The sequence below is a fragment of the Solanum stenotomum genome, chromosome 2, assembly GCF_019186545.1.
Source record: "Solanum stenotomum isolate F172 chromosome 2, ASM1918654v1, whole genome shotgun sequence".
NCBI classification, from domain to species: Eukaryota; Viridiplantae; Streptophyta; class Magnoliopsida; order Solanales; family Solanaceae; genus Solanum; species Solanum stenotomum.
Window position 1 is genome coordinate 73868375 of NC_064283.1, and position 26513 is coordinate 73894887.

A 26513-nucleotide genomic window follows, 5' to 3' on the forward strand; every position below is an offset into this window, starting at 1 on the left:
CATAACACATGCATCCTATGTGGCATAATACACGTAGGACATAAATTGTCATGTATAACATGTGTGTCTATTTGTTCAATTTTATATACTACTTGTGCACACCAAAAGTTGGAATACATAAATGTGAAACAAGGTCAAGTTAAAGGGTATATTTATGTATTTTCAATATCAAATCTCAAAAAAAATTAAAATGATGGAATTCAAGCTTCAAATTGTGATTTTAATTTTTAAAATGTAAAACTTAACCTATGAGTTGATGATTAAGGTAATGAGTTTTTAGCAGTTTGCAGAAGACCCGGAAACTGATACATTATCTTTAGCAGTAAAAAACACAGCACATGGGCATGCATTGACTGCTTGCAATTGTCCTAATCTTATTTATGACTTTATGAACTCAAACTTCACATGCTTGTCTCACACCAATATTGTTAATTCTTGATTCATTCTTGAAACTTGAGTTGTTTAGAATTGAACAAGGTATAACATTTTATCTTCTTTTATTATTTGGAAATGTTTATTTTCTAATTCATGTAGTCGATCCTAACTTACTTGAGATTCGGATATAGTAGTTGTAACAAAATTGTTCTGTTTGTCCTTAATTATTGGAGTCTTTTTGAATCATAGTGAGTAGTCATTTTGATTTCTTGTCTTAGATTATTGTTGTGTTTTGATGAATGAACAGATGGATGAGTTAGGTCCTACATTAGAAGTATCAGTTTCATTTGGAAAGTATGAGAATGATGCACTTTCTTGGGAAAAATGGTCATCTTTTTCCCCAAACAAGTATCTTGAAGAAGCTGACCAGTGTAAAACATCTGGATCAGTAGCTCAGAAGAAGGCCTATTTTGAAGCACACTACAAGAAGATTGCTACTCAGAAAATGGAGCAGGAAAAAATGGAACAAGTTGAATCTTTAGACGAACCCCATATCCAAGATCGTAGTGAAAGCACACATGTTTTCGATACTGATAGATGTGCTACACAAGGTGAAGAGGAAATGACAAGAGCTGATGTGAATAATAGTGATTCTGTTGATATGGAGGTGAATAGTTTGTTGGTTCTCAAAGATAAGGAAGGGGAAATCTTGGACCATGGAGAAGTTCCCAATGTTGAACAACACAAGAGTTGTGAAATAGGATCTCAAGATAATCTCAAAGAGATTTCACAAGTGGATAATGAAGCAAAAAGCTCCTCTGCAAAGAAAAGTAAAACCCCTAAATCAAATCTGAAGAATACAGCTCGAAAGGTGAAATTTTGATGCTTTTCTGTCTATTGGTGTTAAAAAATTATTTGTTGATCGAGATGAGGGTTTGGAGGTTGTGAATTAGGGTAGAAGGTTAGTTGGTAGTTGAGCATTCTCTCACTTTCATGCGGGATAGGATTGGTGGTAGTACTTGGACCTTCTTTCTTACTAGTGATATTAGCACTATTCTTGTAGTTTCTTGTTCATCGATTCCGGATTATTACCTGTGTCTTTTTTGTGCTTCGGTTATCCCATTATTTTGTTGTCATTACTGTTATTTCCTCTGTGCTTCGGTTGAGCTCCTTCTATTTATTTTCTTTGGTATTCTCTCTGTTCAGGTTGCCTTTCCTGTTATCAATTGTTTGTTGTTCTTGTTCAGGTACATCCAACTACAGAGGACAGAATATCAGCTGGAACAAAGAAGAAGCTTGCATCACCTGTGACAAAATCTTCAAGAATCTCCACTCCGACGTCAAAACTGACACCAGCTTCGAAGGTCATTTCTTCATCTCAAACATCAGTGAAGAAGGTGAATGAGGTGTCATATCAAAGAAGCAGCAATGCTCCTGTTGCACAAGGCAATAAATTACTTTCTAGATCACTCATTTCACCTTCTCAATCCTCGATAAAAAAGTTGAATGGTTCAACATTGCAAAGGAGCAAAAATTCTTCCACACTAGAGAACAAGAGGATAGCTCCCACATCATTACACATGTCTCTCAGTCTAGGTCCACCAAATTCTACAGCTTCTACTAATACAATGAGAAAATCTTTGATCATGGAGAGAATGGGGGATAAGGACATTGTCAAGCGAGCGTTTAAGGCATTCCAAAGCAGTTTCAACCAAGGAAAACCCGAAGTAGATACGAGATATAGTGGATCAAAGAAGGTTGGTTCAAATAGATCAACTCTGAACAAATTCTCTTGTCTATGCATATCTATCTCCATTTTATTGGCTTTGTAGTGGATATATCCTATCACTAAATGTGCGGCCTGTGGTTCATGTTCGGTTAGGTATTGCCTAAAGGATCAGAGCAAAAGATTTCACCTTCTCCGACTCCTAAAAAGGAGGTTGAAAGGTAATATCAGTTGCCTTCTTTCAACTCCAAATGTATGCAAGTTGCAACACATTAGTTTCTATGACTTCTTACCTATAAGATTTTGGTATCCTCATATGTCCTACGTATTTAAATTCAAAAAATGGATCAAGAAAACTGAGCATTAGCCGTGCAATTCGAAAAAGTTTCCCGAGGATTTGTTATTACGTTTGGTTTTGAAAGCTTTGTGTATTTAGAAGGAAATCTCACGGTACAATTGAGTAGGCCAATGCCTCTCTTATACAGATGATGTATAGAGTTTCGAGTCCTACGAACTCTCATGATATAAAACCAATACAAAGACAAAAATCATGTGCAATGGGATTTGGACCACAGCAAGCTTGTCTCGAAGGTAAGAAAATCATCTTCCAGAGAGGCTCTTCCTGATAGTATCGGTGACTTGATCCAGCAAGCCAATATAGTGAACTTAGAGATCCTTGGCCACAACCTTTTCTAGAACAAAATGGAAGTCCAACTCAATGTGTTTTGTCGTAGCATTGAACACCGTTAAGCTGTGAGATAGGTTGCTGAAATGTTGTCACACAAAAGTCTGGGAACTTGAGGTAAGACAAAACCAATCTCCTGAAGTAGGCGTTGTCACCCTGTAATTTCGGCAGTTACAGCAGCTAGAGCGACAATTTTCTGCTTCTTTGACCTCCACGAAACTAAGTTATGACCGAGAATGGTGCTCCCATGTTGAGAGAGCTGGCTGTCCAGCAATAATAGGAGTGGCAATAGGCTTGGCACCTTCTATGATTTCTTGAAGAAGTAGATCACGAATATACCAGGAAATAGTGAAGACTGCCAAGGTCTTTAAGCGCAAAATCTGTAGAAAGATGCACGACCAGATCGTGAATGAATTCGTGAGAGTTGCCTGTAACAATTAAATCGTCTAGACATACCAGAGCAAAGGTAACAGGGGCGCCATACTTATGTACAAACAGGGAGGAATCTGAGTTGGATGCACTGAAACCAAGCTCCATAAAGGCAGTACTTAGCTGTTCAGCCCGTAGAGTCCGTTTAAGGTCATACAATGCTTTGTGCAGCTTGCACACATGAGTGGAAAACTTTTTATTTCAATGAAGCCAGTTGGTTGTGATATGAACACTTCTTCATTGAGATTGACATGTGGAAAGGCCGTATTGTCATCTAATTGTCAAAGAGACCAGCCTCTTGATAATGCAATAGTGAGGCTGTTTATTTAGTTTTATGTTTGACTATGGACAATTATTTGATTTGGGACTGTATGATGAACTGTATCTGCCACAGAAATCTTGATTTCCTTTTTCATTTATGTCAGTGCATACAGATGATAAGCATGGTTGATTTGATATAGTGTTCTTCCGCGTACCGATTTGTGTTTTCTCTCAAACATGCAAATAATTGTTTTGATTCAATGACAGATTAAGGAAGACATCAGATACGGTAATGACTCAAAAATGCCAATCAGGGACTAGATCAAACTCTCTGTCATCTCGGTAAGATCTCTGACATTCCTTTCTGAATAGTGCACTCTTTATATATGGTCTATTCATTTCTGCCTATTCGTTGAATTTGGAAGAATGCAGAGGCAAGAAGGAGGTGGGACTGTGCCTCTTTGTAAAAATAATAAACGTTTGGATACATGCTTTCGCCTAGTTATCGCCTGCCTCGTTCTTGTCAAATTATTCCGATTCAACAGCATTTTTGGACTGAGAAGTTAATTTGACTTTGAAGCAGGGCACCTAAAGATGCTGTTATAGAGAGGAAAAAGGTGAACAGTGTCAGACCTGCTGGCATGAGTATTGATAGATCAATTGATAAATTGAAGGAGGTATTAATGAAATCCAAACTTGGTTTTGCATCCTACTTTTTCTTGCTTCCAGTTAGTTGACATAGTTTCTGTTCCAGTTGGTCTTAGATCAAATGTTAAACACAATATGCAAGAATATTTCTTTTACAGACAATATTCTTCACCCTTAGTGCAAGTTCTCTGAAACATATACTTATCTTTATATCATCCGCTATGCCTAAGCATCCGGAGAGTTCTTTTCATTCTCTATTTAATTCGTCTATTTGTTAAGTTCAACGTATCATATTAACTTTGCAGGATATCATCAAAGGTAAGATTCACCGTGCTGGATCTAATAGGTGAAGTTAAAACATTAACTTCAACATTAGCAGGATACCTTCGTAGATAAAATGTTCCTCCGGGTGAGTTAAACTTGCATGTAGAAGAAGAAACATTCGAAGAATTTACTGTGTGCTTAGGCAAAAGCAAGACGAATCATGTACTCGTATTTCTGGTGTATTTGCACTCTGCTGGACTCCTGAATTGAATGTTTTGTTTTCTTACATTGAGTAAGGTATAGCATTAGAATTAATTAGATCATAGTTTAAAGTACAAAAAAGTGTATGTGAAAAGTAAAGTATTGAGTTTAGGAATGCACATGACTTAAAACTTATTGTATAATGTAATCTTTTATTCAGTTCTTTCCTTTTTCTATTTCTTTTTTCGTGTCATTAAAATATAATATGATAAATGCATAATTAGACTTACGCAATCAAATTGGTTAAATACATCCGCTAAAATAAAATTTTAAAAGAAAAGAACATTATTTTCGTGAAACACCATAAAAGGAAAAACGACTTCATATAAACTCACGAAAAATATAACAATCACATTTTCTATTCTCATTCACGGGTGGGAGATTACTTAATTTACTGAACTATTGAAGTGTAATAGGCATTGGACATCTAACTTCTTCAAGTAAATGATGCACCAAAACTACTACCATAAACAAAGTAATCACAATTGTCTCCTTGTAGCTATCAATCACATTTTTCTCTGTACAGACAGATTGTGTAACTTTATTGCATACAGCTCTTGATTTGTTTTTTTAAAAACAAAACCAAAAAAAAAACAATTTTCTATGGCAGAGGTTCCAAATTTTCAAAGATCCAACATGTCAGCGGCACTGAGGTCAAGTTGTCCAAATTTTGATGATCGTCAAGACAGATAAACTCAATGCACACTCATACTCCAACAAACTTAGTTAAGGCGGAGGTATCAAGAGCGGTGAACCCTTTCACAGCATTAAGCACATCATGAGCAAGTTTTACAGCATCCTCCTTGCTTGGTGCCTAAAATGATCATATAGTCTAATATCAGATTATTGTAGTTGCAGAAAATTGTAAGAGCTTAAGAAACAATCAAAAGGAATAGTTCTGACCTCAATATTAAGGGGTAGAACAGGGTCATGTAGTGAGAGTCTTAGAAGGAACCATCCGCCATAACCAGAAACTCTAACCTGTCATCAAACAAAATTGATCTTTAGACTAATACTGCCAATATATATGTGTGCAGTTGTCTAAGGATTAGTAAATGACAGTAAAAGGTCAGACCAACACCAGGATACGTATGATGACTCAGCACATGCAATGACTACGACTAAACAAATGAAAAATACTGGCCATAAACAGTTGCTGCTCACTAAGCTCCAAGTTGAAGGAACTATGATAAGAATTCAGTGATATCAACAAGAGTAACCTCAGCTACTTCTGCTTGGACAAAAATCATTAAAAGCTTACCCCTTCATAGTTAACAGGTGCTTTCAGAAGCTTAGCGTCCAACTCAACTGTATTCTCAAGTTGCTTTAACACTGCTTCACCATAATCACGGAAGGATCTGGAGACACAAGCATGTTCCTCAATTTACAGAAATACAATAACCTCAGCCAAATTAAATTGTGAGGGACACCGTAGCATACCCTCCTTGAAGATCTGGATGATTCTGATCAATCTTTAGTCTAAGTTCAACAGCAACAGCTGGTTCTTCGAGACCCTCCACCATGTCAGTTAGGACTTTGCTGCCGCCGCCCAGTCCTGATGTTCTAGCTGATGCAAGCTTATTCAGTAACTTCACCTGCAAGTGACGGAAACCAACAAACGAGTTTTAGGACTTGTACTGAAGACAAAATCATAGAACCTAGAGATTAGTTTTGGCAGAAATGTACCATAAGGTATGCACCATCGTCAAGCCAGTGATTCTCCTTGAGAGCTCCATGGCCACTAGTTTCAATAGCCAAATGTGCTTCTTCACCAACAGAGTTCTGTCAATATGCTACTATTAAGTACAATCTGTCTCAGAGAAACTTAAAGCTTGGCAACAAAGATTTGAAGCAATACTAGAAAAGCAAAGAAATTCGAAATCGCCAGATTCATAAGCCATCTTTTAAGGCATACGTGTTTTTCAGAGTTTTGGAGCTTGAGGCAATAGTTTCTTCAAGCAGATAAGTTCAGCAAGTTTGAATGTACTATACTAGGCTAAGCTCATGGAGAAACAGATAAATAGATATCAGAGGATTCCAGTTCGTCTAAACGCTCAATCCTGAAAGTTTGTGATTATATTGAAGAGTGTGCTCAATTTTAGAAATAATCCCACAAATTTGGGTTGCTAGCTTCTCCCCTGGATCAATAATTTTCAGATTCCTTTATCACCCCAGGTGAACGAAGTTAAAAAATTCCAATAGAAGGGAAAGTTCAGATGAAAGCATTCTCTAATAAAACTAGTCACATGTTTGTGTAGTTAAAGAATTAATAAAAGCACTTAGCACAATGCATCCAATTCTTGGTGGAAACTAGTAAATCCATGAATTATAAACAGAACGTTAAAGTTTGAGATAAGTTGTTAAATACCGAATGGAGGTCAGGGATCAAAGATCTCCTTTTTCTTTACTAAAAGCAAAAAGAGTTTGCAAAGAAACAAGTAGTCTCATACAACTTTCTGGAGTAATAAAGTGTTCAGAATATTAGGTAGGATGTTAAGTTACCTTTTCAAGAAAGAGAATTCTTTTACTTTTGGGGGGTTGGTGGAGATTATTCAACATCATCCGAAACGTGAAGGACATCAGATATGGATCAAGCTAAAATATACCTACAACTACTATATTTTGGAGAGGTGGTACTCCTTTCACTGGAGAAAGGTGAATAAAAGAATGCTATGACATGACGACCACAAGCACATGAAAAGAATCGGAACCATTTTATTTTAAGACATCATGTTGTTATCTGAGACACTGGGCAATTGGAAAATCCAGGCAACCCAAAAAGACAAAGATAAGATCCATCTTATGATGGATGTGCTAATATGTTTACAAAGATGAAGGGACCATTGAAATGCTACCATCAGAACCATGAATAAAATAACCAAATCGTACCAGACGAATAGCCTCATCAATTACATTCTTGTATCCTCTTTTGAACCTGTGATGCTTCCCTCCTGCAATAATATTATTAAAATTAGCATCCATTCTCATAACAAGGGTATCACAGGTGACTTTGACTTCTCATCTGACCTAGTTTCTTTTCAATAAATGTTGTCAGCCCATCTGATGTTACACTGTCTGTGACAATAGTGGTCCCAGGATGCTGGTCAAACATTAACAAAAGTAGTTAACAGTTAAGATGCTTGTTAGAGAAGAGTTCTAGAGACACTTGTCAAAAGGAGATACTCACTTCCTCCAAAATAATTGCGGACATTAAAGCAATCAAACGATTTCTGTTAAATTCACGACCACTTGAATCCACAGCCGCAGACCTGACCAGAACACATATCAGAAAAGGGAACCAACCAACGACTACTTCCATTGAAAGAAAAGATTTGTATACGGCACATCACCTGTCAACATCTGTATCAAAGATGATTCCCAAATCAGCCCTGTTATCAAGTACTGCCTTGGTAATAGCTTTCATGGCTGTCTTATCCTCTGGGTTAGGTATATGATTGGGAAACAAACCTAGCATGAGAATCAAATAATTAGCAAGAGTCACAGAGAAATCTGTATGTGAAAATTGCAGGTTATATCTTACCATCTGGCTCCAAGAACTGACTGCCAGAAGTAATAGCACCCAGAGGCTCAAGCACCTTCCCCTGAAAATCAAGCAAAATAAGAATATGACCAAAGCATCTAAAAAGAACAACAATGGGAAAAAAGGTAAAAGTGATATACCCTGAGAAAATTTTAAGTTACAAATTAAGCTGATAAACAGATTTCAATATATCTTAAAGACCTTTTACATGGTCCTTGAGTCTCGTTTCCCCTGGAACAACTTCAATTGATAACAACTATTGATACATTTTAGTCCCTTACACATTGACTAGAATTGAAAGACAATATATCAAATAAAAACATATCCTTTCTTGTGTAACCGTCTTAGTTTGACTTAACAGGCTAGCACGGATCTCAAGAGCTAACTTACAATGTATTTCAAAGAAAGTGGACCTAATGGAAGACATAAAGCTGATATTTTGATAAGTTTTAGAGTGTGATATGCAGTTTGCATTTAAGTTTTGCAGGTATTATTAAAAAAGGTATAGAGAGTAAGGAAAGATTTATAGTTCAGGAAAGTGGGATCACGTTGGCATGGCAGCAAAAGAGAGAATAGCAATTTCTTTTGGCAATTCAAAGTATTTAAAAAATTTCAATCATGTATTACTAGCTTTTTCTCAACTTCTTGTTTTTTCTGTTCATTCCCCAGTCCCCCTAACTGTAATTCCTCATCTTTCATAATTCCTAGAAGCTCCTAAGATCTACATATCTGACTGCAGAGACGGACAATGTTAACTGCATCAAAAAATAATTCCTAAAATATGTTTTCTTAATATTGTAGACCAAGATGAATATGACTGTACTAAGTTGTTTTGATTCAACTGTGTACTAGACATCTCAAAAGTCTAATCATCCATCTATACAACATGGAATTTCCTAGTGACATTACAAATACAAGTACAACAGATACAATTTTTTACTCTTAATTGAATTCTTCACTCCTTCAAAAGGTCCTACTGTTTCTTTCCCTTGATAGTTACCAGATGATACACAATGGAGTGCATATATTTTTTTAATCTTGGGGTCCAGTTTACACATCATCCAACCGCTCCTTTCCTCCGCAACTTTGGTAGGATGAAACATTGTTGTATGATTAACTAATCAAAAGGAGGTTGTCAGATCACTAAGTTGCTCTATATTCCTAGAGATATCAAAACCATTGAATCTGACAACGATAATGGTGAAAGACCTGATCGGTGATGTGAGATTGGACCATGGAGGTGGGTGGAGACAGATATATCCTGGTAAGGGTGTCGTGGAAATTGATAAAATAAAAAAGGTGTTGATAAGTATGTTAGGTTATGGAAATAGACCCAGCCCTATTAATAACACACACACACACACATCTTTTTCTTCTTGGTTTTTCTTTTAAGTTATAGTTAGTGTTTTTCTTGGTTCAGAAGGTTTTCATGCAATGTATGGAAGGTGAAAACTGTCAAGGCACACTACAAGGCCAAAAACTTACCACAAAGAATCCGCCTGCTCCATTCCCTGCATCAACAACGATATGGAATCCTTCCAGTGGCTTTTCTGAGAATTGAACCACAAAAGAAGGAAAAGAGAAAAAAAAAGTGAATGAGCACTAACAAGAGCCTGAACAACACTGGGTCAGAGAAACAATTAAGGTAGATTCTCTGAAAACGGTCGGGATAATTCATTAGATTGGAAGTACACGAAACTCTTTAAACAGGGAGATTCTTAGTCGCAGGTCAATACCACCCTGGAAGTTTCCAGTTTGATTGGATTGCCATCACAAATTAAATTTATGATTTGCATCCATTTCCTCAAAACAATGATTATTTTCATTAATACAGAAACATGGTAAAAGTACCTATATTCCCTGCAGCTTTGCGGACTGCTGCTACAAGATTAGATGCATAAACAGACATGTAATCCACTCTTTTCACATCGAGAGAAGCAGCTGTTTCTGCCCCCTTAGAATCGCCATTTGCAATATTTTTGTATATATCAGCGGCTCGCTCCAAGATATCTTTGATGTCGGGCTTCCCAAGTCCACCCGCACTTGTAAAGAACTTGAACCCATTCCTGTTGTAGGGAAGATGGCTTGCTGTTGGCAAACAAAATTATCATATAAAATAATTATCCAACCAGCATTAAGCCAATTCTATTTATATTGAACTGTATGAACTCCAACAGTAAACCAAGCTGCCATACAAGAGAAGCAGCAAGCCTTCTCCACTTGCAAGTAACAGATGGTATAAACAATTTACACTTCCAAAGATAGAATTATTATTGAATTTACATCTCAATTCATACTAGATAACAAATTCATGCACTCACCTGTTATCATTATGGAACCATCCACTGGACAGGAAAATTCTTCATTTTCGGTAAGAGTGCTATTGAACATGGCTGGAGTGGATGCCAATCTACCATGGGGAATAAGAGGGAGGGGGGACAGAGAAAGGCTCATTAGGCATGCCATCACTTGAATGACATCAAATAAACAATTTAAACCAAAGAAAGATGATATCCACATATCTCTCTTCAATTTTGTAGATATTAGGAAAGAAAAGAAAGCTTCCTTGCATTGCAATGTCTTTACATTCCATAAGAAGGGGTACTTATACAATGGATCCTACGACTAATTAAGAAAATACAGTCAACAACAATAATAAGAAAATATTATATTCCTATAATTAGGCTAGGCTCTACCCTTGCCAGACCCCACTTCGTGGGACTATACTGGGTATGTTGTTGTATAATTATGCTATGAAAAACGATTTCTCCTAAAATCATGCTAATTAATTAACACAATCGACACCACCATCCCCCCTCAAGTTGGAGCAAGGATGTGCCCAACTTACAAACCAAAGTATGGAAAGCTCTTTTGCTGCCTCTTGAAGCACATCAACTAGTAGTTTTTTCTGACATGACATAAAGCAAACTCAAGGTACCACTAGTAGCTTTCTCTTTGATGAAGTGCCGATAAATTTCAATGTTTTGTTCAGTCAAGTTGAACAGAATTCTGAGCTATACTAGTCATAAAAAAAAAAGAATTATGAGCTATACTAATTCCAGCTTTGTTGCCGCAGTACTAGGAAAGTCTCCCTTTTTCAGACAATCTCAGTTCTTCCAGTAACTTTTGTAACTTTTGTAGCCAAAGAGGCTGACAAACACCCTGGCCATAGCTCTATATTTTGCTTCCACACTAGATCTGGCAATTATATGTTGCTTCTTGCTTCTCCAAATAATTAGATTCCCTCCTACAAGTGTACAGTAATCAGACATACATCTTTTGTCAGCTATGCCCAATCTGTGTATGTAAAAGCTTCAATCTTGAGGTGACCATGTTTAGAGAAAAGCAAACTTTTCCCTGGTGTAGACTTTAGATACAGCGAAATGTGAAAGATAGCTAGCACATAAGGATCTCGGGGATCATGCATGAACTGACTCATCAAGCTGATTGAATAGGCTATGTCTAATCTAGTGAGAGAGATAAATGAATCCTCCAACCAACCTCTGATATCTCTTCTTATCAACTGACTCTTTAACTTTACCTCCGGTTAGTAACTTGTGATTGCTTTTCAATAGGTGATTCTACTGGCTAGAAACCGGTGATACCAGTTTCTTTCAAGAGATCTGGAAGTAAGCGGGGGAGAAAACTCAACCTCATTTTGAGAAAAAGGAGCCCTAGTGCTGCGAGGCAGAAAAAACTCACCTCAAAAGGCAGCAATGGCTTTGATAACATATAGATTTGGAGAAAGAAGAGAAAGCTTCTTTGTATTTGAGTATGTCCTTAGATCTCATGTGAAGGGGTATTTATACCATGAAACCTATAACTAATTATGGAAAGACAATCAATTGAAATATAAAAAAACTCTATTCCTATCATTATGCTAAGGAAAAAGAATGTCTCCTAAAATAGTGCTAATTAATTTACAAAAACAAATCTTACAACAACATTTTCTAGACATCTTAATTGGAAGTGCACGAACTATAAGCAAACACAAATTTCTCGTTTTCCAAATCCAATGAGAAATGGTGGGGTGGGAATGAAGCAAGTTGTCTTTGTACAGATTTGAATCAAGCTATGTCTTTGATGGCATTATTCAGCATTGTGTTGTATATTAAGGACCAAATATCCATAAGATTCCTTTTAGAAAACTATAGGTAATCAACTTTAGAACCGATTAACTAGTACTCACTCATGCAGAAATTCCTAACCAACAACAGATTGATTGAAACCATTTGTCAAATCTCTAGATTCTTGCACAAATCTCTAGTGAATGGTCATTGGTCCTGACATATATGAAGTTTCTTATTTGATAAGGGAAGATATGAAGATTCATAATGAATTAATGATTTATCTTTGGGTGGGGGGAGGGGAGAATATTCAGACTTCTTAGATCTCTTTGAAATAATAATTTGCTTTTCAGTCTTCATATTAAAAAGGTCTACCCTGTAGGCCTTACAGCAACCAGCAGAACATAGAACCAGATATCAACTTAAAATGATTAAATTCCCTTCTTTATAGGTTATGGGTTAGATGAGCAAAGAATCTGTAGTCGGCAGTCTGCACATATTAGTTACAAATAGGACCTAAAGAAAAGCATCACCAACCCATATTGGATGACTTCAACTCCAGCTCTAGAAAGTCCTCGAGAAACTGCGTCCTGAAAGATAGCAATCCAGGCTTAATCAACTAGACAGCAATGTACCTTGTGAATGAAAGAATAAAGCACAAAAGTACAAGAGAATGGATGCCACTGAACTATGAAGTCCTTAATAGCTACAACACTCTACAACAGGAAATATTTTCATTTTGATTTTTTTTCATAATCTCTGGGTAAATTCTTCTGTTTTGACTTAACATACAGTGGTAAGCCTATGTTGGTTGGTATGTACAACCCAACTACAAACTGTGCATTGTACTAATAAAATCTATCATGCTGTCCACACCATTAACATTAACTCTAGTCATGTTAACCAGAAAAGAAGCAAACAAAGACATTTCTGCTTAACGCTGAAATTGCTGATTAAGAAAGGGTATACAACTTAACTTTCTTATATAGGGTTAATACCTGTAACTTCTGTGCTGAAATTCGTGAGTCATGACCGATGGAGACTCTTAAACATTTAGAAGAAACATTTTTCTTTTTTGCCAGCAACCAACCAGAAAAACCTGCTGCTATTGCTTCTGTAACTGTCTCTGTGAGAGTAAGAGGTTCCCCCTCAACTCCATCAACAGCTACTCCACGTATATCACTGGGTAAAATACAGAGGAATAAATCATATTGGAACTTCTTATGAATAACTATTTGTTAGCTACATGCCTACATCATAAATGGATGAGTATCCATGGTCTTGCATAGAAGGTCATCTTAGATGGATTCTATATTAAAGATGATACTCTTGATAATCATATTAAAGATGATACTTGATGAACGTGTTTTTTAAGTTCTCAAAAAACTGTGCCATGTTACGCTTCTGTTACAATTATCAAATGGAAAATATAGTTGAACTCCATATAGCATGCAAACCTTGAAGACTTACAGTTAAATGATAAAAACAAAGAAAAGGTAGATATTTATACAAAAGCTAAAGTTAAGAGTCAGCCACAGGGAGCTAAAAATCAATAGGAATTCACATTTATCTTAAATACATGTCTAGATCACCATTCTTTCAAGGTTACAACTAAAAAGTTTTAAAGAAAAAACTTCAGTTAGCAAAAACTTTACCTGCATTGAGAATATGTAAATGATTAGCTAAGCATGATCTGATTCTCTACTAACCGTAACAGATGTATCAACACTGACAACACCAGGCTATTAAACATTAAATAAAAAAAAACAATATCAACTGGTTTTTGAATTTTCCTCTCTTTTTCCTCTACACTCACCAATTCACTTGCTTTTTTTAGAATAAGAGATTCACTGCGTCCGGATCATATAGTATCTTTTTTGCTAATCAAAACACCAAGCTATGGAGAAGCAAAAAAAAAAAGAGAAATACAATCTCTATTGTTGCATCATCCTCTCTTTTTCCACCACACTTGCCAATTCAATTGCTGTACAGAATGAAAATTACAAGCTGGCAAATCATCCATTATCTTTTTCACCAATCTATTGCAAAATAATTGAATATTACAATCATAAAAATTAACCAATTTTGAAACTTATCAAAAGAAGCCAGAAACATGACAAACTATCCACCTTAAAAAAGATAAATTGAATTAGCAAGAACCAAGTACCTTCCATTCTGAAGCTTAAGAAAGTTGCTTTTCTCAACAGTCGGGATTGCAGTGGACGACGAGGCAGCTGCACAAAGATCCATGTTTTTAGCATTATTTAGGGTATACAACATGGTTACTTAAGATGCAGTCAGAGAGATTACTCATGGTTATGACTTATCAAAAACTAGTTAATGATAACTAGAGAAAGGTAGACACTTGTTGTGGAAAAATCAAAAGACTACCAATTTAAGAAAAAAATTAAGCACTGAAAGGAGTGTCACTGAACAATTAGGTATGCTAAACATTTTTGGGAAGTTATGGTTTAATCTGAGATCAACCTGAACAGTAAGATTCTAGAACAGACCATTGCAATAAACAATTCCTCGCTTAAATTTTGATAAGGCGTCCAGTTGCATGGTGGAGTTGCCATTCCATGCCAACTTCCCTCCTACAGGGGGGAGCAAGTTGCGCCTACTAAGGGTACAATAGTACAGTCGGTATTTTGTGCTCAATTCCCTATCCTGCTGGCAGCACTTTGCTACCAGGTTATGTTGGACAACCTTCCCTGATAATGCTGCATAATTAAAGATTTCAAGCATTATTAAAGTAGCGATTAATAAGGTCTCAATGAATAGATCACAGTATCTCAAAAAAAAAAATCTTGTTACATTTGCTGTGCATGGTCTATAAAATCTTGAGTCAGCTTCATTCTGAAGCCATCATGTTTTGTTACCTCTTTGTCTTACTCCAACTGCCCAAATATTTCAGACCTATTCCATTGTTACCTAGAGATGCTCATATCTATACCTATTGCTATAACCTAGTTAATCCAATAAAATAGCAACGAAAATGAGTTACCTGAGAAAATTTCTACCCAGGAATACTCTTTAGTCTGTCAAGCAGCAAGTACACAATAGTTCACCAACCAAAAGCAAAAGTAGGAGGTGGAAATGAAGGAAAAACTAAATACTTTCAAAAAGCAGTTAGCTGGAGTTTGGACATTTGAAGAGGAGATGTGCAGACATCCCAGTGAGGGGGCTTGAGAGGTTGATTATGGTAGGTACGAGGAGAGGTAGTGGTAGGTCGACAAAGTAATGGGGAGAGGTGATTAGATAGGACATGGCGCAACTTCAGATTACAGAGGACATGACCTTAGATATGAGGGTGTGGAGGATGCATACTAGGGTAGAAGATTAGTAGGTAGTGGAGTGTTGTCTTGCTTTTCGAAAGGTTTAGACTTGTTGGTGTTTGTCATTGTACTAGCCGTATTATTGTAGTTATTTATTTTGATATCGATCATCGTTTGTTTATTAGTGTCTCGATTATCTCACTATTTTGTTGTTCTTGTTCCTTTCTTGTAGGCTTTGCACTGATTCCCTTGGTAGTTGCTATGTTTTCTACACTGTTTTCTCTTTTTTTTTGTACTTGGATTTGCTCCAGGAGAGCTTAGGATCTTTTGGAAACAGTCTATCTACCTCCACGAGATAGTGGTAAGGTTTACGTACACTCTACCTTACCCAGACTCCACTTGTGGGATTTCACTGGATATGTTGTTGTTGAAATAATATCCTAAAGATGATATCAGACACGCAGAACCTAGGAAACCTTATATCGGGAGGGGAGCAGGGTGAGAGAAGGCTTTAGCCTGCACAAATCACGTAGGCTGACCCCAATGTGATTTCTACCATGGTGATGCCCGTTCCCCCCTATTATGCCAGATCAAGTACTATATTGTGTTTTCCCTTACATGCGTTCATCTATCATTTGAAGGAAAAAAGTAGATTTCCATTTAAAACGATAAATATTGGTTGACGTCCACTATTATGTATGAACATAAAGAATACTAAAAGACCCTTAATATTGTAAAATTTAAGTGTAGCCCTACCTCCCAGCCACAATGTAATCCATGGCCCTAACAAATTTGCATCTACTCTAATTTCTATGTAGGATGTGTTTGGTATTAAAGGAAAATATTTTCCACCGAAAATGATTTCCTAGAAAAAGTTTTCTTAGAAAACAAGTGGGTTTCTTACTTATTTTCTAGTGTTTGGTAAGTAAGCAAGAAAAAATATTATCCCAAGAACATTTATATGTTATTTCGCAAAACTATAACACCCCAAGAATTCTAAGCTAAAATCTGAATTATCCGTATATATATAGGTCAGAATCCTATGATTATAATTGTACATAGGAGTAAATATCAATTCCTAAGTGTGGTATGTGTATTTGATGTGAATCAGGGTCACAGGAAATCACTAGCACTAAATCGAGTTCAAAGTAACTCCCAACCGATTAAGTTTTTGCATAAGATCATGCAATGATCAACTTCAAACAAGCTTATAACTTAGCATACTAAGAGTTATAATGTGTCTCAATATCCACCAAATTAAAGATATTTGAGTTTTCTTCCCAACTCCACCAACAGTTGGTGTTCGTAAATCTGAGTTCATAGTAAAAAGGTATGATCTTTTACCACTACGATAAAATTTTCAGTAGTATTGATTCGTGGTATCATCGCTACGACTCTTACTGTGATAGTACGACCCGTGGAAAAGTTCAGAGAGCCCGAAATCATCCCAGGCAACCATGACCATCACTGAGCGATACATTTACTAAATTAGACTAACTCTGTGTGTACTATTTATCAAAAATCGACAATTTCCATGTAGAGAGAAAAACAATTGATCAACTTCAATCAAAAGGTCATCTTCAATAGAAAACAATCCAGCAATTAGAAGAACGAGTGAGTAGTTAAATATTACCTGCCATTTTGGGGATACTCAGATGCAGGATCTCGATTACGATACTGAGGAATAGAAGGAGAGTGAGGACGATGGGCGGAGAAAGAGGAGTATATCTATATATTAAAAATTGAGAAGGAAAAAACAAATGAGGAACTGAGTTGGTGGCGTCCAGGACAAACTGTTACACCGAAGCATTGACCAAAATAAGCTATTTTAAAAACCAATTCACCAAACTAATACGCTTTTTAAATTTTTTACAAAAGTAGTATAAACGTACNGAGAAAAACAATTGATCAACTTCAATCAAAAGGTCATCTTCAATAGAAAACAATCAGTAATTAGAAGAACGAGTGAGTAGTTAAATATTACCTGCCATTTTGGGGACACTCAGATGCAGGATCTTGATTACGATACTGAGGACTAGAAGGAGAGTGAGGAAGATGGGCGGAGAAAGAGGAGTGTATCTATATATTAAAAATTGAGAAGGAAACAATGGAAAAATTACTTGGATGGATGCCTTTTAATAAATAATTACGGATTTTTGCGATATTTTTTATTTATTATCATTTATAGCAATATTATATTAAATCTGCAATATGTATTAAAAGTGAATTATATATGCAATATATATGTATTATAATTGTTTTTTAAAATATATTATGTTTGTTTGGTAAGAAATTGACACATTGTATTACAAGTGTATTAAAATATGTGAAAAATGTATTATCCATCAATAAAACTTGTATTATATATGAATAATAATTTGTTCTTTGTAATATGTATTAAAAGTGATCAAGTGAAAAAAATGTTATTGGTATAAATGGTAAATATGTTTTTAATATAGTATATTTATGTAAGTTATCCAACAACAAATGAGGCACTGAGTTGGTGGCGTCCAGGACAAACTGTTACACCAGAAAAATGAGTAGGTATTACTTCTCCGTTCCTTTTTAGTTAGGAGGAAATTTGGTACATAATAGCTATATTAATGAATAACAAGAAAGGTGAAGAATATTTTTTTATGAAAATAAAAAATTATAGGAAAATACGAGGAACAAAGAAACATTTGCATAAGATACAAATTGCATCCATAACGTACATGATCGCATTGTTTTTCTCTTTTTTATTTTCATCCATCATTAATAGATAATAATAATAATAAAAACATAAAATTAGCTTTAAAAAGTCAAAAAGAGAAGTCTTTTAAATTTTATTGCGCTAAAATCAAATGTACCTATGATTTTTAAGTTATATAATTGAGTTCTTTTTAAAAAATATTCTTTTTATTTGTATAGTTGTTCACTTTATTTCTTCAACAAAAACAAAATAAGCATCAAGTTGATGTAGGGATACTAATATTTGAAAATATGAGCCATCCATTTCTCCACACATTTTAGACCATCATATATTGTAAGACAAACCTAAACAAAAGCTTGTCCGTTCCCCCCAAAAAATCTAAAACAAAATTCTTTTCTTTTCTACTGATCGTGAAAAGAAATAATTATTCAGAAATATGAGTAATCCATGGGGTAGCGTTGAGAATTCGAAAACACTCGGCGATCAGCCGAAGCTATCAAAAAGAGTTAGTGATAAATTTGAAAGAGGAATGGAGAAAACGAAGGTAGCTGCCTCTGCGGGAATGAAGAAGGTTAAGGAAGGAACCACCGTAAGTGTCAATTGGATGAAGGTCAAGTATAACAAGCACAAGCTCACCAACGCCAAAAAATAATGATAAATTTATATGTATCGCATAAATTAAACTAGCTCAAATATTAGTGCTATAACAAAAACATAATGAGAAATGTTGGTGTTCTTTTTTATGATTATATTTATTATTATATATATGGAGTTCTATATATGAAAATACTTCAAATGATAATCATAATATTTGCTTAATACATGTTTGGATTTTATTCATTTAATTATTGTTTTTTGTGTGTGTTTCTAGTGTGTATATATATATATATATATGCGCACGTGAGAGGTAAGTATTCAAAATAGTATTCGAGTCTCTAAACCTATTTGAATCGCATCTATTTGCTTCCAATTTGTCACATGTGTCTATCTTAATGCTCGTCACATTTTCACAAATATAGTACGATAATAAAAAAATTGGTTCGATAATATCAATTTTTAAAAATATTATATAATTTCATACCAAACTAATTTGACATGGTTCGATCTTTTTAAGTTCAATTTTGATGTTTTAGGTATAATGAATCGGTAATTATAATTTTTTCAAATTCGATTTACAATACTCATATAATAAAGAAGTTACTTTAATTTCTCAAAAAACGTCTCAGCTATATCAAATTAGACTTTACCCATATAAAAATATTCAAAAGATAGTATAAACACTTTCCTTCGCTAATCACCTATACAAAAAGAATAATTAAATCAAAATAAGGGAATCAAAGTTCCAAAGTCTTGACAACATTAGTCAATTCTATTAGATACAAAACGACCTTAAATAAAATGTGATGCTTACCTTTATACTAATTGTTTATATATTTATTAGTAATTATGTAGATACAAATTATATATGTAATTAAATATTTTGGAATGACATTTGATATTTCATCTTTTTTTTATATATAAATATTATACTAAATACCATTTTTAAAAAATAAATACAAAATATGATACAGAAATCATAATATCAAATTTTTTGAAAACATATACCAAATTCTATGTACCAAAAGTGTGTACACCCTGCTGCTCCAATTATAGTTTTCTTTTTATAGCTATACAAATCACTATAATGGAACATTTGAGGTAAAGGTGGGAATCGACTACTAAAGTTAATTCCACATTCCAGCCAACTTGTTATTCGGCCCCACCCCCATGTGATGTTCTCTGTCATTTCATCTTGACCAAAATAACAAATTAACCTACTACTCAACACGTTTATTATATATATATAATATTTTAATCACCAAAAAAATGTAATTGGATGAGGCTATTTTTTCTTTTCGAATTCAAATTCTATTCTTTCCGAATGGAATCCTACTGCTATCTATTTACATTTTTTTCACGAATAGCCCAATAGTGAAAGCATGCCACTTGAAATACTTTATAGTTTGTCCAGGTAACTGAATAACCTACTACTCAACACGTTTATTTGTTAGTTTTGTTGACCAAAATAGGTCATTATGAGTGTAATGATTTGTTGATCTAGAAATTTACAACAAATACTCATCCTGTTAAAATTAGGCTGTCCGCTCTCAGATTGGGGAATGACCCATATAGTCTATAAATCTCAAATACCATTAATAACAAACAGTAGCCACAAACAACAGAAACTTGGAATGAGGATTCATCAATTCATCGCCATTGCTTTTGTTCTTACATTATCTCCAACTACTTCAGCTCATTTCTTTCCAAATATTTCTTCAATCCCTTCTTCTTTACTCAAACCCAATGCCACTGCTTGGACTTCTTTTCAAAAGTTATTAGGATGTCAACCCGGTCAGAAAGTCGATGGCATTGCTAAAATCAAAAAATATTTTCAACATTTTGGATACATTAATACTTTCACTACTTCTAATTTCACTGATGAATTTGATGATACTCTTGAATCTGCTCTAAAGACCTACCAGCGAAATTTCAACCTCAACACCACCGGTGTGCTTGATGCGCCCACCATTCAGCATCTCATAAAACCCAGATGTGGAAATGCCGATGTAGTTAACGGTACTAGTACTATGAACGCTGGCAAGCCGCACACTGTGGCTCACTACTCTTTCTTTCCTGGAAGACCAAAGTGGCCGGAGAGTAAGACAGATTTGACTTATGCGTTTCTACCGGCAAACAATTTGACGGTTGATATTAAGAGTGTGTTCTCACGTGCGTTTGATAGGTGGTCGGAGGTAACCCCGTTGAGCTTCACCGAAATAGCGTCATTTCAATCGGCTGATATTAAGATCGGATTTTTTACCGGAGATCACAATGATGGAGAGCCGTTTGATGGTCCGATGGGGACATTAGCGCATGCTTTTTCTCCGCCGGCGGGACATTTTCACTTGGACGGCGAGGAAAATTGGGTCGTTGATGGTGTGCCGGTAATTGATGGGAACTTTTTTTCTATATTGTCGGCGGTGGATCTTGAATCGGTTGCGGTTCATGAAATTGGGCATTTATTGGGTTTGGGTCATTCATCGGTAGAAGATTCGATTATGTATCCGAGTTTAGAAGCGGGTATCCGAAGAGTGGAGCTAGTGGATGATGATATTAAGGGGGTTCAGGNGTGTGCCGGTAAATGATGGGAACTTTTTTTCTATATTGTCGGCGGTGGATCTCGAATCGGTTGCGGTTCATGAAATCGGGCATTTATTGGGTTTGGGTCATTCATCGGTAGAAGATTCGATTATGTATCCGAGTTTAGAAGCGGGTATCCGAAGAGTGGAGCTAGTGGATGATGATATTAAGGGGGTTCAGGAATTATACGGGTCAAACCCGAATTATACAGGGACCAATACAACATTGACTCCGAGCGGCCAGGATAATGATACAAATGGTGCCCCGATTCGTAGCTCATTATGTGGGTTTTTATTGGTTGTTGGATTTTTCTTCGCATTCAATTCAATTTAAAAACACTATTCGATTAGCTGTACTATTATGACCTTTTGTTCCCTTTATATAAAAAAAATTGTATCAATTGTATATGTTAATATTGTATTGATTGTGGTTGCAAATTGATAGTTGTATAGATATTTATTTCCTAGTAAAAGAAAAAAAAATCCCCAAATAAGCTCAAAACTGTCATGTGGCACAATAGGGATCAATTTGGACCCAAAATGCCATTTCTGTCGAGAACAAAAAGAAGACATCTTCTTTCTTAGTCCAAAAGCTGGAACCTTGAAGGAAAATATGTCCCTCATAGTCATGACTCATGACCAATTTCAGGATCAAGATAGACTCTCTTCTCTCATGAATGTCACCAACTGGAGATCCATAAAACAGAACAATTCAATTATTAGATACTATCATCCCCTTTGACTAGATAGAAAATAAAAATAAATGAATACACTGTAAAAACAAGTTATGTCATAGCAAGTGCCACTGAGTAGTATCTCATGATCACTGAAGGTGAAGGAAATATCCAAATCAAATGGAACCCTTCAACTCAACTCAAGGCACTTACCACAAGTGAAGGGACGTTAAACCTCTAAAGTTGAATAATACCTTCACAAGCACAATATCTATGATTACAGAAGGTCGTTTTCCCTACACTAATGTAATTTATAAATACAGGTTCTGAAAATCTCAGTACCACATCACGTATTTTTTTTATTTAGAGAGCTATAGAAGGAGATTTAGATGCTCCTGATACAGAAATATGGCAGCCATCAGAGAAGGAAAGTAGTTGAACCTCCACATTTGACTTTTCTTCTTTTTTCCCTCAACCAGTCCCCACATTTGACAACATGAGCAATTTTTTAGCCTTTTTTTCTTCTATTTTAGGTTAAGGAGGAAATTCACAATTATGTCAATCCTACAAACTGCTTAGACGTCGTTTGAGAGGCTGTTACAATTATACACATTTATTAATTAAGACTCATTTTTTAATGTCTATAAATATTTCTTAGGTACATATAACATACCAGAATCATACAATTAAATTTGCTCTAAAAATTAATATCTCAAATAGATAATAAATTAAATCTCATATTAACATTTCATTTTAATTTTGATTTCCCCCAATTAACTTCAAATAATATTCCGACATGTTATCCAATAAGGACAAATAATAGTAGTAATATAAAAGCATACCTGTGTAGCCATCAAAGAATATTCCAATTACTTTTGAAAAACTTCCAAGAAACCACGACGTGTTGACGATTGATTTTTTGTAGTCAAATATATTACGCAGAACTTTTCTTCTTTTCGAATCGTTCAAATCCATATATAATATAACCTATACATAAAGAGAGAAGTTGTAAGTAAGTAAGCAAATTAACACAATTTAGCAAGCAAGTTTCTGATGAGGATTCCTTTGTTCATCGCCATACTTTTTGTTCTTAGCGTTCCATTTCCATCTTCAGCTCATTTCTTCCCAAATATTTCTTCAATTCCTACTAATTTATTGAAACCAAATGCCACTGCCTGGGATGCTTTTAACAAGTTATTAGGATGTCATTCCGGTCAGACGGTCGACGGCTTAGCTAAAATTAAAAAATATTTTCACTATTTTGGATACATTAATAATTCTTCCAGTAACTTCACAGATGATTTTGATGATACTCTTGAATCTGCTCTCAAGACGTACCAGCTTAACTTCAACCTCAACACCACCGGTGTGCTCGACGCGCCGACGATTCAGCATCTCATAAAACCAAGATGTGGAAACGCCGATGTAGTTAACGGTACTAGTACTATGAACTCCGGTAAGCCGCCGGCAGGTTCTCCGACGATGCACACCGTAGCTCACTACTCCTTCTTTCCGGGAAGACCACGGTGGCCGGCGAATAAGAGAGATCTGACATATGCTTTTGAACCGCAGAACGGACTGACGGATGATATTAAGATTGTGTTCACACGCGCGTTTGATAGGTGGTCGGAGGTTACTCCATTGACGTTTACTGAAATAGCATCGTACCAATCGGCTGATATTAAGATCGGGTTTTTCACCGGAGATCACAACGATGGAGAGCCGTTTGATGGTCCGATGGGTACATTAGCACATGCGTTTTCGCCGCCGGCGGGGCATTTTCACTTGGACGGCGAGGAGAATTGGGTGATCGATGGTGCGCCGATTGTTGATGGAAATTTCTTTTCTATATTGTCGGCGGTGGACCTTGAATCGGTTGCGGTTCATGAAATCGGGCATTTATTGGGTTTGGGTCATTCATCGGTAGAAGATGCTATTATGTACCCGACTTTAGGAGCGGGTACCCGAAGAGTGGAGCTTAGAAATGATGATATATTGGGAGTCCAGGAGTTATACGGGTCTAACCCGAATTATACTGGGCCAAACCCAAATTTGACTCCGAGCCAAGAGAGTGACACAAATGGAGCCCCGAAATTTGGTTTATCATGGGTTCATGGGTTTCTTTTGGTCGTTGGATTATTCTTTGCGTTGTTTATTGAAATTTAGTTGGCGGCATGATGTGATTATTTTTGAATATTATACTTGATTTATCTTTTCATTTTAGATGGTGTAATTTCATTATGGTTGTAAAATTTTATTTTCTTTGTATAGATATTTATACTATTGTTTTACTGAAATGTTCAATTAGTTTTAAAAGTTCAAAATATTTTTAAGAAAAATGAGTTTCAAATGGAACTAAAACAAACAAGTTTCACAATGAAATTTCCTCCATAACACATGTTGTGATATTACCTTGACCCTTTTCAAAATGAAAACTATGGAATTTGTCCACTTAGCTAAGGGGCCTAGGATCATTGCTTAAGTACTCTTTTATCGTTAATCAAGAGGTCTCAAGTTTGAATCCTTTTATGTACGAAGTCGTCTTTGTTAGGGAGCACTTTACTAGGGACTTTTCAACGGAATTGAAATTTAATCGGACTCCAATTTAGATATTAGACACCGGATGAGAAACAAAAAAAAAAACAAAATATCTTTAGACTAGATGCATGAAGCTACTTTGGTAGGTTAAAAACATAAACGCTAGAAGGAGGGCTTGAACCTCCGACCTTGTGGTTAACAGCCACACGCTCTAACCAACTGAGCTATTCCAGCTTGTTATAACGCAAAGTTCACAATACCGTACAAATATCTTGTTTTATCATCTAATACGCCTAGTCAGGCACACACTGTTTTCTTATTGGCTAGTGCATACACTTCAATTCTTTCATAGTTTGTTTTTTTTATCACTTCTAATTGTATCTTAATTTTTCAAAATCTTTCTTTCCTCCTTAATTTCTGTTGTAATTTTTCTCTTAATTTTTCTCCATTGTAAATCAAATTTATTTGCATAACATAGATGTTCTACATTGAGGTGTCAAGATAAGAGTGTAGGGTCATTATATATTTATATTACACAACAACTTGGAGTCTAGTTGTTATTATTTTCTGCCCAAAACTACATATTCCAAAGAGATCGTACAATTAGTTGGTGAATTTTGCTGCACGGATATCATGAATTTATCTTTTTGGATGATATATAATACAAAGACTCGAATTCGAGAAATCTGATTAAGAGGCGAATAATCCGACCCACTTCACCTCTTGGTGGTCACTCATTTCATTTCATTTTTACCTTTGAAGATTTTATATGGTAATAAACAAGAACAAAACAGTTATATAGAGTTTAAAATTCTCTAGTACATTTTGTTTATCGTTTTGAATTAATAATATAGATTAGCTTATATCAGCCAAAGAAAGAATGGGGTATTATTTTTTGGGTGATCAAGATTTAATAATCGAAACTTATTTCCATGCAAAGTAGAATCTCTACTAAAAAAATACCCCAAATTATTTGAAATATGTTATAAAATGAGAGCAAACAAGTAATAATATATGGGTAAATTAATGGTTTGCCTTTCAAAACTTTTTTCTTTCTTTCTATGGAGGGTATGAAAGAAAAGGATAGCCACAAATGATAATTCAAAGAGGATGAGAATTAGTATTGCCTCAAGATGTTGGTGTTGCAATCCCAACTTGACTGAGAAGTGCTTCGAATCTCCTTTCATAATTTTTACCCAAATTTTGGATTCATTGTACATGTGTTTTATATCCTAACATAAGTCATCAGTACACCTTTTGGTCTCTTGGCATCTCCATAAGACCTTTTCGGACTTTGTTTTAGGTCTTCTATAGATCAATAAATACCATCTATAAGTCTTTCTTGCTAAGAAGTAATTAATCTGTCAACGTCTTATCTACAACACTTTGAAAGGTAATCAAATAGTCCTCCTTTTTCGAAAAGTGTAATGACCCGAAAGGTCATTTTGGTAATTTTTCGTGGAAATGACTATTTTGCCCTTTCGGTAGTTGCCCCGAGTCCCATGCTTTGTGGTTGTAAAGTTGGTTTGAGGAAAAGTTGGTAAAAAATTGAGTTTTTGAGAAGTTGAGTTTTTATGAGTTAAAGTTGGTTAAAAAGTGCTTTTTCGAGTCATTTGGAGTTTCGGGACTCGGATCGGATTTCCGTCGATTCCGGCAGTTTTAGAATGTCGAAACGGGTCTGTGTGAAGTTACAGAGTCGAATTTGGAGTTGAAACGAAGAATTGAGGTCCTAAGTTGCTAAAGTTGTGAAATTTTGATAAAGAGTTGACTTTGGTCAACATATGAGGTTCCGAGGCTCAGATTGAAATTCCGAGAGTACCGTTGGTTTCGGGAGGCGATTCTAAGTCTAGAATGAGTCTTGGTTGAATTTTTAGACGCTCCGTTTGAGTTTCGAA

General features: G+C 35.5%; 4 protein-coding genes and 1 non-coding gene across 11 annotated transcripts in view; 3 read left to right on the top strand and 2 right to left on the bottom strand.

Moving 5' to 3' along the window:
• LOC125856419 (uncharacterized) overlaps window positions 1–17637 on the bottom strand; it is a 175119-nt gene extending 157482 nt beyond the window's left edge. Inside the window, exons 1-18 of one of the 6 annotated variants that reach the window (XM_049535958.1) lie at window positions 17169–17327; window positions 14771–14980; window positions 14425–14491; window positions 13256–13439; window positions 12795–12847; window positions 10512–10600; window positions 10042–10278; window positions 9676–9740; window positions 8191–8251; window positions 8000–8117; window positions 7837–7918; window positions 7677–7749; window positions 7539–7600; window positions 6336–6431; window positions 6090–6244; window positions 5911–6007; window positions 5553–5630; window positions 5337–5463 (exon numbers count right to left, since the gene is read on the bottom strand). In XM_049535958.1, coding sequence (XP_049391915.1) covers window positions 5356–5463; window positions 5553–5630; window positions 5911–6007; window positions 6090–6244; window positions 6336–6431; window positions 7539–7600; window positions 7677–7749; window positions 7837–7918; window positions 8000–8117; window positions 8191–8251; window positions 9676–9740; window positions 10042–10278; window positions 10512–10600; window positions 12795–12847; window positions 13256–13439; window positions 14425–14491; window positions 14771–14980; window positions 17169–17175 — 1842 coding nt within the window. In that variant the 5' untranslated portion in view covers window positions 17176–17327 and the 3' untranslated portion in view covers window positions 5337–5355. Of the gene's footprint in view, window positions 1–5097; window positions 5464–5552; window positions 5631–5910; window positions 6008–6089; window positions 6245–6335; window positions 6432–7538; window positions 7601–7676; window positions 7750–7836; window positions 7919–7999; window positions 8118–8190; window positions 8252–9675; window positions 9741–10041; window positions 10279–10511; window positions 10601–12794; window positions 12848–13255; window positions 13440–14424; window positions 14492–14744; window positions 14981–17168; window positions 17328–17519 lie in introns of those variants that run through there. The other 5 variants (XM_049535957.1, XM_049535956.1, XM_049535960.1 and 2 more) reach the window with 5 other exon arrangements.
• On the top strand, window positions 273–4826 carry LOC125856425 (protein WVD2-like 7). Of its 2 annotated transcripts, none has more exons than XM_049535971.1 (7): window positions 273–477; window positions 683–1246; window positions 1623–2132; window positions 2258–2322; window positions 3744–3818; window positions 4057–4153; window positions 4430–4826. In XM_049535971.1, exons 2-7 carry the CDS (start codon window positions 683–685, stop codon window positions 4472–4474), a joined length of 1356 nt encoding a protein of 451 aa, XP_049391928.1. In that variant the 5' UTR covers window positions 273–477; the 3' UTR covers window positions 4475–4826. The 2 variants fall into 2 exon arrangements, with proteins under 2 accessions (XP_049391928.1, XP_049391929.1); XM_049535972.1 differs by having other exon boundaries at window positions 274–477; window positions 4060–4153.
• Window positions 17638–20323: 2686 nt separating the features above from the next.
• Window positions 20324–21860, top strand: LOC125856454 (metalloendoproteinase 5-MMP-like). Its single transcript, XM_049536009.1, has 2 exons — window positions 20324–21347; window positions 21538–21860. Exons 1-2 carry the CDS (start codon window positions 20387–20389, stop codon window positions 21738–21740), a joined length of 1164 nt encoding a protein of 387 aa, XP_049391966.1. The 5' UTR covers window positions 20324–20386; the 3' UTR covers window positions 21741–21860.
• A 1072-nt stretch (window positions 21861–22932) lies between these two features.
• LOC125856431 (metalloendoproteinase 3-MMP-like) lies at window positions 22933–24371 on the top strand. Its single transcript, XM_049535980.1, has one exon. The coding sequence runs from the start codon at window positions 23134–23136 to the stop codon at window positions 24244–24246; it is 1113 nt and encodes a 370-aa protein (XP_049391937.1). The 5' UTR covers window positions 22933–23133; the 3' UTR covers window positions 24247–24371.
• A 407-nt stretch (window positions 24372–24778) lies between these two features.
• TRNAN-GUU (transfer RNA asparagine (anticodon GUU)) lies at window positions 24779–24852 on the bottom strand. Its single transcript has one exon. It is a non-coding gene; the product is annotated as a tRNA-Asn (tRNA).
• Between the last annotated feature and the right edge of the window lie 1661 nt (window positions 24853–26513).